The sequence below is a fragment of the Babylonia areolata genome, chromosome 14, assembly GCF_041734735.1.
Source record: "Babylonia areolata isolate BAREFJ2019XMU chromosome 14, ASM4173473v1, whole genome shotgun sequence".
NCBI lineage: Eukaryota > Metazoa > Mollusca > Gastropoda > Neogastropoda > Buccinidae > Babylonia > Babylonia areolata.
The window spans coordinates 23,188,588-23,208,547 of NC_134889.1; the positions used below are offsets into that span (position 1 = coordinate 23,188,588).

Below are 19,960 nucleotides of genomic sequence, written 5' to 3' on the forward strand. Positions count from 1 at the left end.
ATTTATACACACATAGCTGTGTGCTTTACTTTGTTTTGTACCATTGTTTGTGATGATCAAAATAACTGTTCATCTGCGTCTTGATCAGATTTTTTTTTTTTTTGACAGGGGGGGAGGGAGGACCCTTGCAATCATGTCAGTAACTTATACTCTGGACTTGCGAGTTTTAAAATATTATGATAGTTTTGAAATAAGGCCGACAGAGTCTGTGGAGAGATTTGAGTATGGAATGGGTCCACAAGGTTTACAGGTTAATTTCCATGCACAAACACACACATGCACTTATATGCACAGACATGTATGTACATACACACACACACACACACACACACACACACACACACTTTGATTTTGAATGATTTTTCATTGCTTAGAATGTTTTTGGAAATTTTAAACTCCAGTCCAGTTGGTATCCTCCTTTGATGTGTTATAATTAATGTTATTTATATTTACATTGTTGTAGGTTAATACTTGTTGATATGCATATACATATTCTCCTTCCCATGACACCATTCAGTACACACCACCATCTCTTTAGACCTTGTTCTTATAATATACTTTTCCTCTGATACATAACATGAATACTTTTTTACACTAATGTTCACATGCATTCCCTTTCCTTTATCCACTTCTTTACTCCTTTCCGTCTAAAAACACTTATAGTGAATAGACGTTAAACTGAAGATAAAACACACACACACACACACACACACACACACATGTATATATACCACCAAGTTCTCACATTCCCAACATATGCTCCAACTGGCTGCTTTATCCCTCAGATCAACACTGATCATGCATACACTGGTCTCAGCTGCAAACAGCTTAACTCAGTACGGCCAGCCCTCTCTTCTCCTTTACACAGACCCCTCGGATGTCCAGTGGGTGTCTCAATGACCCAACCTTTAGCTTCTGTCGTCAGAATTGTGGTATTCTTTGTCAACATTCACGTCTTCAGTATAAGAGCCTTCTGCTTGCAATATTTTGATGGTGGTAATTGGGGTGAAACGCTGTTAACGTCGTCTCTTTCGCCGTTCGTATGGAGAGAGTTAAGTTTGCAGTCCTTGGGAGTAGAATTTGTACATGAATGTCACTGCCCCTGTCAGCTGATGGTCACTTTTTTTTTCTTTCACTCTAGGAGTGGTGGCCTAGAGGTAACGCATCCGCCTAGGAAGCGAGAGAATCTGAAGGCGCTGGTTCGAATCACGGCTCAGCCGCCAGTATTTTCTCCCCCTCCATTAGACCTTGAGTGGTGGTCTGGGCGCTAGTCATTCGGATGAGACGATAAATCGAGGTCCCGTGTGCAGCATGCACTTAGCGCACGTAAAAGAACCCACGGCAACAAAAGGGTTGTTCCTGGCAAAATTCTGTAGAAAAATCCAGTTCGACAGGAAAAACAAATAAAACTGCACACAGGAAAAAACAAAAAAAAATGGGTGGCGCTGTAGTGTAGCGACGTGCTCTCCCTGGGGAGAGCAACCCGAATTTCACACAGAGAAATCTGTTGTGATAAAAAGGAATACAATACAAATACAAATACACTGAATGATCCTGGTGACAATCCAAGACTTCAGGTCTGTTTGCTTCAAACAGAGCAGTTTGGTATGCAATAGGTGTTATTAAAATGACATACAATCATCAGCCACTCTGTGTCAAAATCACAAAATGCAATGCGGGCTCACGCTTGCTCTTTCAGTCCCCCCACACCACCACCCTCACACACGCACACACACACATACATGCATGCACATACGCACTAATATGCACTCACACATTTGATTGATTGATTGATTGGATACTTCTTCTGCGTTCGTGGGCTGCAACTCCCACGTTCACTCGCATGTACATGAGTGGGCTTTTACGTGCATGACCGTTTTTACCCCACCATGTAGGCAGCCATACTCCGTTTTCGGGGGTGTGCATGCTGGGTATGTTCTTGTTTCCATAATCCACCGAACGCTGACATGGATTACAGGATCTTTAACGTGCGTATTTGGTCTTCTGCATGCGTTTACACACGAAGGGGGTTCAGGCACTAAGCACTGAGGTCTGCACATATGTTGACCTGGGAGATTGTAAAATTCTTCACCCTTTACCCACCAGGCGCCGTCACCGTGATTCGAACCCAGGACCCTCAGGTTGAAAGTCCAACGCTTTAACCACTCGGCTATTGCGCCCGTCGATTGGATACTTATATAGCACCTGTCCTCGGTCAGAGACCAAGTTCTAAGCGCGTTACAAACACGGGGTCATTTGCACAACGGGCTGCCTACCTGGGTAGAGCCGACTGACAGGTGCCACTGGGCACTCATCATTCATTTCCTGTGTCATTCAATCAGATTTCAGGCACGCATACCTCTGCTTCCAATGACTTTGAAAATGTCAAAAATTGATTCTGCATCAATGAAAACCTTTACAACAATGTTAGTTTTGCAAAGAAACTTTTTTTTTTTTTTTTTTTTTTTTTTTTTTTTTTTAGCAGAAATCCATTCGCGGGAGCAACGTCAAAGGACCCCTTCCTCCCGCGGGGTTAAGGGGGTGGAAAATTTGAACCCTACCTTCAGTGTGTAATTTAAGGTCAGAAGAACCTATTAAAACAAACAAAACAAACAAACAAAACAACAACAAAAAATCAATTTTAGCATTCTTATTGAACGGGAGTACCTATTTCTGACATACCATACCACACAAAAATGACCCCATCGAGCCACGCGGCCATCGACAGAGATAAGATGGCGCCAAGAAGTCCCACAGATAAGACAATGAGCGTACTCGCACGGATAGACAATTAAACACACACACACACACACACACACACACACACACACAGTGAGAGAGAGAGAGAGAGAAAGAGAGAGAGAGAGAGAGAGACTGAAGACTACGCACAAGATCACTAAGAGCTGCAAAACAAATCACACACACACATACGCACACACACACACACACACACACACACACACACACGCACGCACGCACACACGCACAGAGAGAGAGAGAGAGAGTAGAAGACTACGCATAAGCTCACTCAGAAAGATAACACACACACACACACACACACACACACACACACATATCCTTCTCTGGATCTTAATCATGATGATAATTGTAACCACCACCTACAATGAATTTTCTACTCTTCACAACTGTCAACAAAATCAGTGCGCAGTACTGAGGTCTGAACCCTCTATACCCTACCCATCATACCTCCTCCTTCCACCAACACCCCTACCCTTTTTACACAGACAACTATCAAAAAACAACAACAAAACAACAACAACAACAACAAAAAGAGAGAAAAAGAACTAAACAAAACAGACAGACACACACACACACACACACACCGTCACAGACACACCTCTCTCTCTCACACACACACACACGCACGCACGCACACACACACACACACACACACACACACACACACAACAACAACAACAACAACAACAACATCTCATTACATGTACACTGGGAGGGTTATTCCATTATTCTTCCAGATAAATTTCTCATTCAGAAATGTAATTGTTTCAGGTGCCTATGGCTGAATGTGACACCCGCAGGCCACACGGCCTTATGTTTAACCTCCCACCCCCCGCCCCCACATCCTCCCTTTCCCACTCCTTCACCCTTTTCATAAATGCCACTGCCCAGTCTCTGTCTCTCATGGTGCACACAGACACATACACACGCACGCACGCATGCACGGACGGACGGACAACACAAAGGGACGCACAACACCCACGCATACATTGTGAGTAGGGGTGGGTGGAAGATGGGGATAGAGAATTCCACATACAATCGCTTTCATGACCCACCCACTTTCTGTTCTATTACTGTTTTCGTCTCACCAGCATTTTCAAATGTCAAATGGACAGTTTCAAGAAATAAAGGAATAAAAAATATTGTCCATCATCAAACAGAATTATTCTTAAATGGTAAATTCTCTTTCAGACCTAAAGTTGCTTGTATTTGTACAGTCACCTTCAGCCAGTTGAATCACAACATTGCACGTTTGGTGACAAGTTCGAAGAAGAGAGCGGAAACGTCGAACACTGACAGTGTCACAGTGAAGGTTTCAGTTCTGAAAAGCAGTTGAAGGCGAGTGAAACTGTATGATCACTGATTTTAACATGTATGTGTGCGTAGCTAGAAAACAGCAAAAATACAAAACATTGTGAAGTCGACATGTGCTTCTTGAAATCGAAGTTCCTTATAATTTTAGTTTATCAAAGATCAATTCCTTGCCCTTCGTTTGCTTGGTGACAAGGGTCAGTAACATTATTAGTTTGATTATGTAGTGTCGCTCTTTAGCAATCTAAATTCTTGGAGCTGAATTTAGGACCATTTTCGCCATTGTGTCCTCACTATGCGGTCCTTGTGGTCCCAGCGATCCAAACAAGCCCAGTTGCCCGCACCTATCACTTTGTGGTCCAGTATGTCCACCACTACCACCATGTGATCCAGTATGTCCACCACTACCACCATGTGGTCCATGTTGTCCAGTATGTCCACCACTACCACCATGTGGACATGTTGTCCAGTATGTCCACCACTACCACCATGTGGTCCGTGTGGTCCAGTATGTCCACCACTACCATCATGTGGTCCGTGTTATCTGGTATGTCCACCACTACCACCATGTGGTCCGTGCTGTCCAGTATGTCTACCACTACCACCATGTGGTCTGTGTTGTCCAGTATGTCCACCACTACCACCATGTTGTCCAGTATGTCCACCACTACCATCGTGTGGTCCAGTATGTCCACCACTACCACCATGTGGTCCAGTATGTCCACCACTACCACCATGTGGTCCAGTATGTCCACCACTACCACCATGTGGTCCAGTATGTCCACCACTACCACCATGTGGTCCATGTTGTCCAGTAAGTCCACCACTACCACCATGTGGTCCGTGTGGTCCAGTATGTCCACCACTACCACCATGTGGTCTGTGTTGTCCAGTATGTCCACCACTACCACCATGTGGTCCATGTTGTCCAGTATGTCCACCACTACCACCATGTGGTCCGTGTGGTCCAGTATGTCCACCACTACCACCATGTGGTCCGTGTGGTCCAGTATGTCCACCACTACCACCATGTGGTTCGTGTGGTCCAGTATGCCTACCACCACTACCACCATGTGGTCCGTGTTGTCCAGTGTGTCCACCACTACCACCATGTGGTCTGTGTGGTCCAGTATGTTCACCACTACCACCATGTGGTCCATGTGGTCCAGTATGTCCACCACTACCACCATGTGGTCCGTGTGGTCCAGTATGCTCACCACCACTACCACCATGTGGTCCGTGTGGTCCAGTATGTCCACCACTACCACCATGTGGTCCGTGTGGTCCAGTATGTCCATAGCTACCACCATGTTGTCCAGTATGTCCACCACTACCACCATGTGGTCCGTGTTGTCCAGTATGTCCACCACTACCACCATGTGGTCCATGTTCAGTATGTCCACCACTACCACCATGTGGTCCATGTTGTCCAGTATGTCCACCACTACCACCATGGGGTCTGTGTTGTCCAGTATCTCTACCACTACCACCATGTTGTCCGTGTTGTCCAGTATGTCCACCACTACCACCATGTTGTCCAGTATGTCCAGAACTACCACCATGTGGTCCGGTATGTCCACCACTACCACCATGTGGTCCGTGTGGTCCAGTATGTCCATAGCTACCACCATGTTGTCCAGTATGTCCACCACTACCACCATGTGGTCCGTGTTGTCCAGTATGTCCACCACTACCACCATGTGGTCCATGTTCAGTATGTCCACCACTACCACCATGTGGTCCATGTTGTCCAGTATGTCCACCACTACCACCATGGGGTCTGTGTTGTCCAGTATGTCTACCACTACCACCATGTTGTCCGTGTTGTCCAGTATGTCCACCACTACCACCATGTGGTCCGTGTGGTCCAGTATGTCCACCACTACCATCATGTGGTCCGTGTTATCTGGTATGCCCACCACTACCACCATGTCGTCTGTGTTGTCCAGTATGTCCACCACTACCACCATGTGGTCCGTGTTGTCTGGTATGTCCACCACTACCACCATGTGGTCCGTGTTGTCCAGTATGTCCACCACCACTACCACCATGTGATCCAGTATGTCCACCACTACCACCATGTGGTCCTTGTGGTCAGTATGTCCACCACTACCACCATGTGGTCCGTGTGGTCCAGTATGCCCACCACCACTACCACCATGTGGTCCAGTATGCCCACCACTACCACCATGTGGTCCTTGTGGTCAAGTATGTCCACCACTATCACCATGTGGTCCATGTGGTCCAGTATGTCCACCACTACCACCATGTTGTCCAGTATGTCCACCACTACCACCATGTTGTCCAGTATGTCCACCACTACCACCATGTGGTCCAGTATGTCCACCACTACCACAATGTGGTCCAGTATGTCCACCACTACCACCATGTTGTCCAGTATGTCCACCACTACCACCATGTGGTCTGTGTTGTCCGGTATGTCCACCACTACCACCATGTGGTCCATGTGGTCCAGTATGTCCACCACTACCACCATGTGGTCCATGTTGTCCAGTATGTCCACCACTACCACCATGTGGTCCGTGTTGTCCAGTATGTCCACCACTACCACCATGTGGTCCAGTATGTCCACCACTACCACCATGTGGTCCAGTATGTCCACCCGTACCACCATGTTGTCCAGTATGTCCACCCGTACCACCATGTGGTCCATGTTGTCCAGTATGTTCACCACTACCACCATGTGGTCCATGTTGTCCAGTATGTCCACCACTACCACGATGTCCAGAATGTCCACCACTACCACCATGTGGTCCAGAATGTCCACCACTACCACGATGTGGTCCAGTATGTCCACCACTACCACCATGTTGTCCATGTTGTCCAGTATGTCCACCACTACCACCATGTTGTCCAGTATGTCCACCACTACCACCATGTGGTCCGTGTTGTCCAGTATGTCCACCACTACCACCATGTGGTCCATGCGGTCCAGTATGTCCACCACTACCACCATGTGGTCCGTGTTGTCCAGTATGTCCACCACTACCATCATGTGGTCCATGTTGTCCAGTATGTCCACCACTACTACCATGTGGTCTGTGTGGTCCAGTATGCCCACCACCACTACCATCATGTGGTCCATGTTGTCCAGTATGTCCACCACTACCACCATGTGGTCCATGTTGTCCAGTATGTCCACCACTACCACCATGTGGTCCATGTGGTCCAGTATGTCCACCACTACCACTATGTGGTCCGTGTTGTCCAGTGTGTCCACCACTACCACCATGTGGTCCATGTTGTCCAGTATGTCCACCACTACCACCATGCGGTCCATGTTGTCCAGTATGTCCACCACTACCACCATGTGGTCCATGTTGTCCAGTATGTCCACCACTACCACCATGTGGTCCATGTTGTCCAGTATGTCCACCACTACCACCGTGTGGTCCATGTTGTCCAGTATGTCCACCACTACCACCATGTGGTCCGTGTTGTCCAGTATGTCCACCACTACCACCATGTGGTCCATGTTGTCCAGTATGTCCACCACTACCACCATGTGGTCCATGTTGTCCAGTATGTCCACCACTACCACCATGTGGTCTGTATGTCCACTACTACCACCATGTTGTCCAGTATGTCCACCACTACCACCATGTTGTCCAGTATGTCCACCACTACCACCATGAGGTCTGTGGTGGGACAAGGCCTGACAACAGTGGTGCAGCTCTGCATACAGCTGTATACTGCATATTAGCAGAAAAAAGAACCTGCACCAACAAAAGGGTTATCCTATGGCAAACTTCTGTAGACGAAATCCAGTCTGATGATATGTTGACAACAATATAGGCATGCATTCAAGGCCAGACTGACTGCCTTGGCTTATGCTGTTTGTCAGGAATCTGCCTTGCAGATGTGGTATAGCGAATACAAATTTGTCCGAGCACAGTGATGCCTGCTTGAGAATTTGAAACTGGAACTTATATTCTATGGCTTAGCATAGGAAGTTGGGACCCAATCTTCTACTTTCCCAGTTTTTAACCTTCTCCAGCTGAAGTCAAGTCCCCATGCACACCTGGATGGAGTGTGGAAAAATGTAGTAAAGTGACTCACCTGAGGACACAACACCATGCCAATGGAACCTCTAACCCTCCTGATCATTGGTGAACACTGGGTCCAGTGCCTGACTGGTTCTTCCTCCTGATGGAAGAAGGTGGCAGAATGTTTAACCCTTTGAGCCCTGAGTTCCTGAGCAATTTTAACCCTTCTGCCTGAGCTCCTGAGCCAAAATTTGCAAATAATTGGTATTAAACCCTCAGTCAGTGTTTTGTTTTGTTTTGTTTTGTTGTTGTTGTTGTTGTTGTTGTGTGTGTGTGTGTGTGTGTGTGTGTGTGTGGTGTTTTTTTCAGCCTGGTTATGTTGCAATTCACAAAGTGTCAGATTTGAATGTAACGAGGTCAAACAGTGAACAGTTTTAGATGTTTTCCCTTCTTATCTGCCGTTATTTAATTTGAAAAGACACTCACACATCTTCAGAATCTCACTCTCTTTCCATGCTGTTGACAACAATGGAGTGGTGGCCTAGAGGTAGGGCACTTAACTAGGAAGCAAGTGTACAGAGGTTTGAGTTCTATACAGAGTTTTACTCCCCCCCCCCCCCCCCCCCCAACCCCTTCACTAGACCTTGAGTGGTTGTTTGGGTGGTAGTAGTTCAGGTAAGACTAAAAACCAAGCATGCACTTGATTTACTGCATAAAAAACAACAACCGACAGCAACAAAAGTGGTGGTGTGTGTCCATTGAGATCGATGATGACCATCGTTGTCATCCAGCTGGGGGATGGTGGGAGGGTGGTGGTGGGGTGGGGGGGAGGATGCTCATGAATCTATCTGTGAATGCGCAGATGGCTGAATAGTCCAATCTGCGCACTAAATGTTCGCTGACAGTTGGGGCAGACAAAGACAGGCATACCATTGTCAGGGAGCTTGTTTGCCCGTGACTTTCTGGCCTGCCTCTTCTTCGCCATAAGGGTGTCTAGCCACCCGCCTCACCAGTCCTGGAAGGGAGCGGTGGGAGTGCCGGTTTAGTTGCCGGCAACCCGACCCTGAACAGGTTGTACTGGATTACAGGTTACCAGTAGCAGATCTAATGACCTGACCTGACACTGAGCAACAAAAGTACTGTCCTTGGCAAAGTGCTATTGAAAAAATCCACTTTGATCATAAAACAAATATGCTTGCACACAAAAAGTGAGAAAGAAAGAAAGAAAAAACAAAAAGAAAGGGTTGGCACTGCATTGCGGGGATGCTCTTTCCCCAGGCAGACACACAGATCATTTTCACACACAATCTTATGACTAAAAAATATTACAGCACAATACAACAATACAATATTAGTTTGAGGTCAGAGTATACATGTCTAATTTTTGTGTGCTTTATTCATTATTATTTTTTAAAATAAATTTATTTAATCTGTCTGCAGGGTACTATGAGTAGAAAACAGAATGGCCCAAGGTGAAAAGTCAGAAACATCTGCCGGCGCTGTGGAAGGTAAAGGCAGTTTACCTGATGGTTGGATCGTGCGAGTGTCCAGGAGCCATCCTGACAGGGTCTACTACTTCAACACTGTCACTGGAAGCTCCACCTGGAACCTGCCTGAACTGACACAGGTTGCGTGTGTGTGAGAGTGGGTGTGAGTGTGGGTGTATGTTGTGTGTGTGTGTGTGTGTGTGTGTGCGCGCGTGCGTGTGTGGTGTATGTGTGTGGGGTGTGTGTTGTGTGGGTGTGCATGCAGTGTGTATGTTATGTGAGTTTGTGCATGTATGTTTGTGTGTGTGTGTGTGTGTGTTGTTGCACTCATCAGTGGTGATCATGTTTGTTTTTTTGTTGTTGTTTTTTTTCATCTTAACCATCAAATTTTACATGACTTTCAGCAATGTACTCAAGGTTTTATTTTGATTGAAATCATATGACCAGTTCAGAAAATACTAACCAGCTTCTTTGAAGTCAATGATTGTAAAAAGTGAAAGGTCACATAATCATGATAATGATGCCTGTACAAGTATGTACACATGGATATATATATATATATATATATATGTTTTATTCTCTGACTCTTAGACATGTGTGGCGTGGCGCCCAGAAAGTGATGAGAACTGAATTGTCACGCTTGAAAACTCTGAGGGAAAAACCTGTCTGTTATCTGTTCACCCCAGTCTTCTGGTGAGTGACTTCTTATTTTGAATGCTTGGATTGTTGGTTCTAGCTCACTGCCGTGGCACCCAGTTTGATGAAAGTATTGTGAGGTAAGAGGAAACAAAAATGGGTGGGTTTGAAGTGTAACTGTTCCTAATTTTTGTCAGCAGCATAAAAAAAAAGGAAGGAAGGAAAGACAGGGAACAAAGCTCTAATGGTGTTTGTTACAGTGTGTTTGATTTGTTGCAGTCTTCTGGGAAGTCGAGGAAAAGTAAAAAGAAACATCGTCACAAGTCAAAGAAAAAACATCGCGCTAACGAAAACAACACTCAGGGACAGCAGAATCCAGAGCCCTTGCAGCAGACTTCAGACGATGAGCCTGATGACGATGATGATGATGTGTTGGATCTGACCTGTGAAAATGACGCTGAACCAGACTTTGTGCTGTCTGCACCGGAATCGCACAGTGCTGACAGCACTCACAACAGTGTGTCACACTCTGACAGAACTGACGACAGACAGCCCATGGCCAAAGGACAGAAGGTCAAAAAGAAATGGAAAAAACTGTGGGACTCACCGTGTGGGCTAAAACCGCAAGCGAACTCATCTTCATCCAATTTGCAAGAAGAACATGCTTTGAGTGCTGAGGAGCTGCAGATCATCCGATTCCCCAAGTGCAGTCATGCTAAAGGACTGGGAGAGAACTCTGCAGTGAGCGATCAAAGAGACACAGCTCAGGGAACGCACACACCTTCTTCAGGTGACAGCATCTGTCTGTGGAGCTGTGCTGACGCAAACATGGGTAACATCATGAAACGTTCAGGTGATGACGACAAGTTGTCGCAAACACCCATCTCCTCCACTTCTGTGGTGGAAAAGCCGTCCGCTGAGCCCCTGGGACATGGTTCAAAGAGAGCGCCGGGGTCAGGTGGAACTGCTCGGACGCCCAACGTTCCTCCACGTGCAGTGGCAGTGGAATACAGGTCGGGGGTCAAACCTGGGAAAAAACCAGTGCCTGTTCCCAGCCTGCCAGAAAATAAACCACCTCAGGACAAGAGAAAGAAGATGGTAGAATCTTCAGAAAGTGTCGTGGGGGTTGGACAGGGGGTGAAAAGTTGCCCAGGGAAGAGGGCAGGTTTGAAAGCTGCCTCCCAGTCTGATCTATCCTCAGCTGGTAGTGTGTCTTTGGGCTTTGTGCCCAGAGTGTTAACCACAGTGAAGTCTGCCAACACTGCTGCTGCTGTTCCAAGCTCAGCCTCTGGTAACGTCTCCAGTTCAGGGAAGGATGCTGGCAATGTTATTTCTGATGTAAACAAAGGCACAACAGGGCGTGCACACAGGACAGGAGATGGAGCAGCAGATGATGCACAAACCTCAGCAGATAAACTCAGGTTGACGAGAAAGCGTGACTCCCAAGCCATGCAGGTGACAAGTCGTGGCAATGCTGCTTCCCGTAGTGAAGCAACAAGCCCCACAACCCTCCCTGCTTGTGGTTTGTCTCCCCTGAGCACACCCGTGAACAGAAAAGAGGAGAACTCAGCTGTCTCCACCCCCACATCAGAGGTTTTGGATGCCACATCACAAGACGCGCAAAATGATCGCCCCGTTATCAAAGCAAAGAGGAGAAAGAGGCGGTCATGTTCAAAGAGTAAGAGTGAAGAGAGTGCTCCACAATCACCTCTATCCACACTCTCTCCCCTGTCAGGCAGCAAAGACGCTTCAGCAGCATTGAACCGTCCATCCCAGTCTGCCCCTCTCTTGGCAGACAGCTTCCATCCCAGACAGACACTGAGCAAAGATCCAGCGAGTTCGGCGTTCACCGTCGTTCAGCCACAGTCTCGCCACCGTGCCGTGTCCCCGCTTGACAGGTCGGAAGAATCATTGCGTCCAAGTTCTCGCTCTCCATTGACAACCGTCCGGAACATGTCGGGAGGATTTCACTCGGCGTCTTCATCACCGTTTTCTAATTCACAGCCACCGACTCCGGAACCAGGAACGTCGTTAAAACCTGGTCACTGTGGACTTGGCACTGCATTGACACCTGTGACTGACCACAGCGGCGGGTTGCTCATGCCGGGTGTCAATGCCTTTCCCATCACGCCGGACTCGGCCGGTGGGGTGGACTCTGGGGTGGGGGCGACCTGGGTGAGGGAGGAGGAGGACGACATGGAGATCGACAATGACAGCTGTTGTGATGACCCCGGCAGTGACGATGACCATATCATGATGGATGTAAGATGATTAAAAAAAAAAATTTTTTTTTAATTGGTTTTGTTTGTTTGCTCCCTGTCTTTTGCCTCTTTTAATCCTTTGTTGATTGCCAGAACTTATTGTTGCAAAAAAACACAAAAAAACCCAAACACACACACAGAAAAAGCAGCAAAAAACACAACAAAACCACCAACCTCTAAAAACAAACAAAATCACAAAAAGTTTGAATAATGCTCCCAAGTATATAAAACTATGTGTTTTAATGAATGAAAATGAGTGGAGAATATAATTATCATCTGTTCAATTGTGACAGGATCAGATAACTCCCAATCATGGGAAGAGAACAGATTTTTTTTTTGTTTTGTTTTTTTGTAAAGAATGTATACAAAACAGTTTGAGAAAAAAAGAAGAAAACTCATGTCTCTATTTTATGGGGGGAAATTGTGCTAAGATATTTGCAAATGTATTGGACACAACATTCAAATGCGATTATATTTGTTTGTTTTTCACTCCAGTATCATGTTGGTCTGTGTAAAAACACTATACATAAACACTCCCACTATCCCACACACACATACTCACACACACACACACTCTCCTACCCACACATCCACAAACACTGTTACACAGTTATACACAAGCACACTGTAAACAATGTTTCAGATTGAAGCTGCTTCTTCTTCTCCATTCGTGGGCTGCAACTCCCACGCTCACTCGTATGTGCGCGAGTGGGCTTTTACGTGTATGGCCGTTTTTTAACCCACCATGTAGGCAGCCACACTCCGTTTTCGGGGCTGTGCATGCTGGGTATGTTCTTGTTTCCATAACCCACCGAACGCTGACATGGATTACAGGATCTTTAACGTGCGTATTTGATCTTCTGCTTGCGTATACACACGAACGGGGTTCAGGCACTGGCAGGTCTGCACATACGTTGACCTGGGAGATCGTAAAAAATCTCCACCCTTTACCCACCAGGCGCCGTCACCGTGATTCGAACCCGGGACCTTCAGATTGAAAGTCCAACGCTTTAACCATTCGGCTATTGCGCCCGTCAGATTGAAGCTTTCATCTGGAGGGTTTTATAGTTGATGAAAACCCCAAAATTACGGTTTCAAGCTAAAAACTTTAAACTGGAAGTTAGTCATGTGTGTGTTGTACTGTGTATCGTATCAACCATCCTGTGTATGTATCATGTGTATATGTATTGTATGGTAAGTTGGTAATGTAATTTTTATACATGTTTGTGACTCTGTGTGTGTGTGTGTGTGTGCCTCTGTGTGTGTGTGTATGTGTGTGTGTGTGTGCAAACGATATAATCGTTCATGCTTCAACAGATAAAGGTTTAGTAAAACTTGAAACTTCTGTTTAGAGGTGAGGTTTGTATCAATGTCTGTCTGTCTGTCTGTCTTGTTATGTTGGGAAGAGAGTGCATTATTTTAAGAATGTGCATTAAAATAAATGATTTAAAAAGAATGCATGTCTTTGTTAGTGTCAGGAGATCAGTTTGACCGTCCTTGTGCTGGAGTGAACAGACATATCAGTATTTTGCTATATTTCTAATGTAGATTTATCCTATGACTGGGTTGTGCAGCTGTGTTGGAAAGTGGAAATCTTAAGACTTAAATTTATAGTTAAAACAGTAAAGTTATAATTTATATATATCTAAAAGAAATCTGCTGGTTAAATATTGTAAGCTTCTGGTTCTTGTGTGGTTTTTTGTTATTGTTGTTGTTGTTTTTTTGTTTTTTGGTTGGCCTCTTTCACTTCACATTTTAGAAAGTTTAAATAAAGTTTATGACTCTATCATTCGGCTGTGACCATCTGTGATATCTTACAACTTTTTTTCTCTTTTGTCCATGTTTCAGCTCCATGAACTTCGTGAAAAATTCCAGCCAGACATCAAAACTGAGGTATGGCTCAGGTTCTGTGCAAATAAATCTGTGTGGGTGCAAGTGCTGTTTTGTTCGTTATCGTCCCTCTGTGCTTCTGCGTAGTAACATGGCTTGAGAACTTATGTGATAGAGTTTATTATTATGATAAGAATGACTAGCGTCCAGACCACCACTCAAGGTCTAGTGGAGGGGGAGAAAATATCGGCGGCAGAGCCGTGATTCGAACCAGCGCGCTCAGATTCTCAGGCTTCCTAGGTGGACGCGTTACCTCTAGGCCATCACTCCATGTTTCTTAGGTTGTTAGATTTACTAAACTAGTTTTTATGTCAGAGAATGATGCAGGAGAGAAAATGTAATTCACAGAAATCACACTTACAACAAATGCTAGATGCAAGAGTGAAGAATATAATAGAAAGATGGCACATATGTTGTTGTTTTTTTTGTGGTGTTTTTTGTGTGTTGTACTTATGGTTTTTTGTTTGTTTTCCTTTGTTTGATTCTTCAATGAAATATGATTAACTGTTTTTAATGTCAATAGACAGTGACCTCAAATATAATAACACACACACACACACACACACACACACACACATGCATACATGCATACATATATACCGGAATTTTCTGAACACTGACACGCATGGTGTCAAACATTCTCATGTTTCTAATTATAGTTTCAGTCTAATGACTAGTGCGTTATCAATTTATCAAACTTATCAATATTGTATTTAATTTAGCAAAACTTGTTCATAAACGCTTGTGAAGAGTAATTGGTTTACTCTGCAGATGCCTCATGACCTTGATAAACTGATGTTTGTTTAAAAAAAACAACACCACATATACAATCTTTGGGAAGGTTCCTGCTGGAGTCTCTTGCATAAAGAAAACAGATCTGCTACATGTTCTGAAGCAATTAGCGTGTGGATTTTGAAGCCCAGAAAGTTTTCCCTTGTTTCGATAGTCGTATACTTTTGTGATTGATGAATGCTGTTGTTAAAAAGAATACTTAAAAAAAATGTATATATATAGTTCTGGACTGTGCCATTGAGTTAAGAATGTATAATGACAGCTTAATAAAAGGTGTTTTTTTTTTCTTATGGCTTGGGCTGTGGTCATTGCATGTCAAAGAAAGCATAGAAAAGTTCCTTTGTGGTTATGCTTTGGTCACTGAATGTGAAAAGTTGGAACAAGTCCCGTTCTAGAATAGTGGAGTTTGGTTCAGGTATGTGAAGAAAAAGTAGGAAATTTTCCTTTTTAATAATGGAGTATGGCCTTTGTTTCGGTCATTTTATGAGAAGGAAAAGTAAGAAAAGTCCCGTTAGAACAGTGGAGTTTGGCCACGGAATAGTGGAGTGTGGCCCAGATTGTGGTCAGTGTATGTGAAGAAAAAGTAGGAAATTTTTCCTTCTTAACAATGGAGTACGGCCTTTGCTTCGGTCATTTTATGAGAAGAAAAAGTAAGAAAAGTCCCTGTTAGAACAGTGGAGTTTGGCCCCGGAGTAGTGGAGTGTGGCCCAGATTGTGGTCAGTGTATGTGAAGAAAAAGTAGGAAATTTTCCTTTTAATAATGGAGTATGGCCTTGTTTCGGTCATTTTATGAGAAGAAAAAGTAAGAAAAGTCCCGTTAGAACAGTGGAGTTTGGCCCCGGAATAGTGGAGTGTGGCCCAGATTGTGGTCAGTGTATGTGAAGAAAAAGTAGGAAATTTTTCCTTTTTTAAGAATGGAGTATGGCCTTTGCTTCGGTCATTTTATGAGAAGAAAAAAAAAGTAAGAAAAGTACCTGTTAGAACAGTGGAGTTTGGCCCCGAAGTAGTGGAGTGTGGCCCAGATTGTGGTCAGTGTATGTTAAGAAAAAGTAGGAAATTTTCCTTTTTAATAATGGAGTATGGCCTTTGTTTTGGTCATTTTATGAGAAGAAAAAGTAAGAAAAGCCCCTGTTAGAACAGTGGAGTTTGGCCCCGGAGTAGTGGAGTGTGGAGAGTCAGGTCAGGTCATTAGATCTACTACTGGTAACCTGTAATCCAGTACAACCTGTTCAGGGTCGGGTTGCCGGCGACTAAACCGGCACTCCCACTGCTCCCTTCCGGGACTGGTGAGGCGGGTGGCTAGACACCCTTATGGAGATCCATAAAAGGGCGTTGGCTCAGGAGAGCCACCGACGGCCATCTAGCTCCACCGTGCTGTGTGCATGCCACACGCAGTTGGCCCCCGGGGTGTGTCTACCCATGCATGCGAAGTCTGGATCCGGCAGAATCTGCGGAAGAAACCTATCGGTTCAACGGAGAGGAAGGCGGTTACAGCAACGCACTGTGGAGTGCAGAGAGCAAGATGAGACACCGAAAGGATATCTTGGTCATCCACTGCATCCGTGCTCATCTTCCAGTCGTCTCGACTTAGTCTTGCCACTGGAAATTGGTGGACCCGGACGAGAGAGTGAGGTCGACGTTGTGCAACTCCTCTTCACTTTAAACAAACTCATCGCGCAAGTCATCAGTCATCCAAAATGACCTTTCATCCTTCATCATTTCATCACCCCCAAGTCCTGTGGCGACAGGCGAGCGCACGGATGTTCAGTGCTGGCACTTTAGTTGGCCCAGCGAAAGTTCATGAACCCAGGAAGTAGGGCATGGATATAGATAAACGCGGCTGACAAACAGGCCGTGCCAGCGGCACTCGCTGTACGCTTGTTCAGCGGTAAATCTGCTTTGTTTCTTTCGCGCATCATCTTCCCGGATGGATTGGAAATAACGACAAAAGAAGTGGGTTTCTACAAAGAATGCAAAATGAGCTTTCTATTGACTCCAAACACAATATATTTTCTTACATAGCAATTGTTGCGGCAACGGTTGAAACATACATGAAGAAAGAGAAGAGAAGGTCAAGCAGAAACATGATCACAAAAATCGTAAAATTTAAATCCCTCTCTAAGAAAACATACGCTTATTACAATGAAATCGTAAAAATCACCAGAACATTTAGCATGCCTGCATGCAGATCAGTCCACCCTTTTGAGTTGTAGATTTTTTCTTGTCAGCACAACAAGTGTTTAAATGAACACACTGTAGCATGGTGAGTGCAAGCAGCAGGGGCATGGAGAGCAGGGTGAGTGTAATCCCTGCAGGAAATGTGTGGATGCTGTGGAAGCGTGAGAAAAGTGGGGCAGGGGCTGCGGGGCCAAGTGAAACAAAGAAGGCAGTGTCCAGGTTTGGCACGCGGGGCCAGAAATACCGCGGTGAATGCGCCGGCCAATGCAGAGTGTGGTGGGAAAGTCTGGCATTAAAAAAAGTTTGACCCCAGACGCTAGACGCTGCTCGGAAACTAAAGAGGTGGATTTTGTGCTCGGCTGAGCAGCCGTGAGCGACGAAACGACAGGTGTGGGTACACTGGCAGTCGCAGCCGCAGACCTGCACGCAGGCGGCTCAGGCCATAGGGTCGTTCTTCGTCGACAGGAGCAGCGATGGAGCTCAGCAGCCGTCTGAGCGTCTGAGCAGCCCTCTTTAGGAATGCACTGCTCACCTCCCTGGCATGAGGAAGGGGCTAGAAAAGGTGCCCTAAAAATTGCCTGCTCCATATCACCCTGGCCAGCATACCGCGGCTGGCGGGGACCCTACATCAGCGGTCGAAACAACAAGAAAGAAAAGAAAAAAACAAAGATCGTTCCTCTCACCATTGGTGCTTGGAACATAAGGACTCTCCTGGACAGAGATAACACGGACAGACCCCAAAGGAGAACAGCACTAGTTGCATCCGAACTCGCCAGATACAACATTGACATCGCAGCCTTGAGTGAGACTTGGCTTGAAGGCGAAGGCGAGCTCTGTGAACAGGGATCTGGTTACACCTTCTTCTGGAGTGGACGAGGCTGGCGTTGGTTTTGCAGTAAAAACAACACTTGGCAGCAAGCTAGCTGGAATCCCAAAGGGAGTCAACGATAGGCTTATGACCATGAAACTCCCACTGGCATCTGGCCAGAAGCACCTCACCATTGTCAGTGCCTACGCCCCAACCATGACCAACCCGGATGAAGTGAAGGCGAAGTTCTACGAGGACCTTCACTCTGTCATTGCTGCTATCCCTAAAGCAGACAAGCTCATCATTCTTGGGGACTTCAGTGCTAGAGTTGGCTCCGACTGCATCTCCTGGGATGCAGGATAAGTGGCTGAGTGACAAAGCTGATGAGATCCAGGGATATGCTGACAGGCACGATATGAAGAAGTTCTATGATGCCTTAAAAGAAGTCTATGGCCCCACATCCTCAGGATCATCCCCCCTCCTCAGTGCAGATGGGAATACCTTGATCACCGAGAAGGAGAAACTTCTCGAACGCTGGGCTGAGCACTTCAACAGTGTCTTAAATCGCCCTTCCATCATAAATGATGAAGCCATAGACCGTCTCCCACAAGTCCCCATCAACGAAGCACTGGACGATCCGCCAACACCTCTTGAGACCCAGAAAGCAATCCGTCTGCTATCCAGTGGCAAAGCACCTGGCTCAGACTCCATACCAGCAGAGGTCTACAAGGATGGAGGCACTGTGCTGACTGAGAAGCTCCATCAGCTGTACTCACTCATGTGGAAAGAAGAGACGATCCCCCAGGATTTCAAAGATGCATCTATCATTCACTTGTACAAGCGAAAGGGGAACCGGCAAGCCTGTGATAACCATCGGGGCATTTCCTTGCTCTCCATCGCAGGCAAGATACTTGCCAGTATCATACTAAACCGCCTCACAGCACACCTTGACCAAGGTCATTTGCCTGAGAGCCAATATGGATTCCGAAAAGAGCGCGGAACCACCGACATGGTGTTTGCTGCAAGGCAGCTGCAAGAGAAATGTCAGGAGCAAAATGCTGATCTGTTCTCCACCTATGTCTACCTCACTAAGGCCTTCGACACCGTGAGTAGAGAGGGACTGTGGAAGATCATGGCCAAGTACGGATGCCCTCGGAAATTTATTTCCTTGGTCAGCCAATTCCATGAAGGCATGCAGGCTCGAGTCCAGGACAATGGCGAAACATCTGCTCCTTTTGCTGTCACAAATGGTGTCAAGCAAGGCTGCGTCCTGGCTCCAATGCTGTTCAGCCTCATGTTCTCTGCAATGCTTACTGATGCCTTCAGAGATGGCGATGTTGGAATCGGCCTAAAGTACCGAACAGATGGCAAGTTGTTTAACCTCAGAAGGCTTCAAGTAAAAACGAAGGTCATGACAGACATCATCAGAGACTTTTTGTTTGCTGATGATTGTGCCCTCAACACTGGATCTGAAGCTGACATGCAACTCAGCGTCGACAAGTTTGCCACTGCCAGCAGAAACTTCGGTCTTACCATCAGCACGAGGAAAACTGAAGTTCTACATCAGCCAGCCCCAGGGAAACCCTACGTTGAGCCCAACATCACAGTCAACGGTCAGAGACTCAGTGCGGTGGAGCGGTTCACATACCTTGGCAGCACACTGTCATGAAATGCGACCATCGACGATGAAGTGAACGTCAGGATTGCAAGAGCAAGCGCAACTTTTGGTAGACTCAATGCAAATGTCTGGAACAGAAGAGGCATTAGTCTTGAGACCAAGCTAAAGGTCTACAGAGCAGTAGTTCTCCCCACACTACTGTACGCCTGCGA

At 46.0% G+C, this 19,960-nt stretch overlaps 1 protein-coding gene across 1 annotated transcript in view; it reads left to right on the forward strand.

The window, feature by feature from the left end:
- Positions 1-9,540: 9,540 nt before the first annotated feature.
- The window catches only part of LOC143289554 (uncharacterized), a 54,854-nt gene continuing 44,434 nt past the window's right edge, over positions 9,541-19,960 (forward strand). The window contains exons 1-3 of the mRNA XM_076598562.1: positions 9,541-9,705; positions 10,481-12,463; positions 14,311-14,355. Of these exons, the coding sequence (XP_076454677.1) occupies positions 9,541-9,705; positions 10,481-12,463; positions 14,311-14,355 (2,193 nt within the window). The remainder of the gene's footprint in view (positions 9,706-10,480; positions 12,464-14,310; positions 14,356-19,960) is intronic.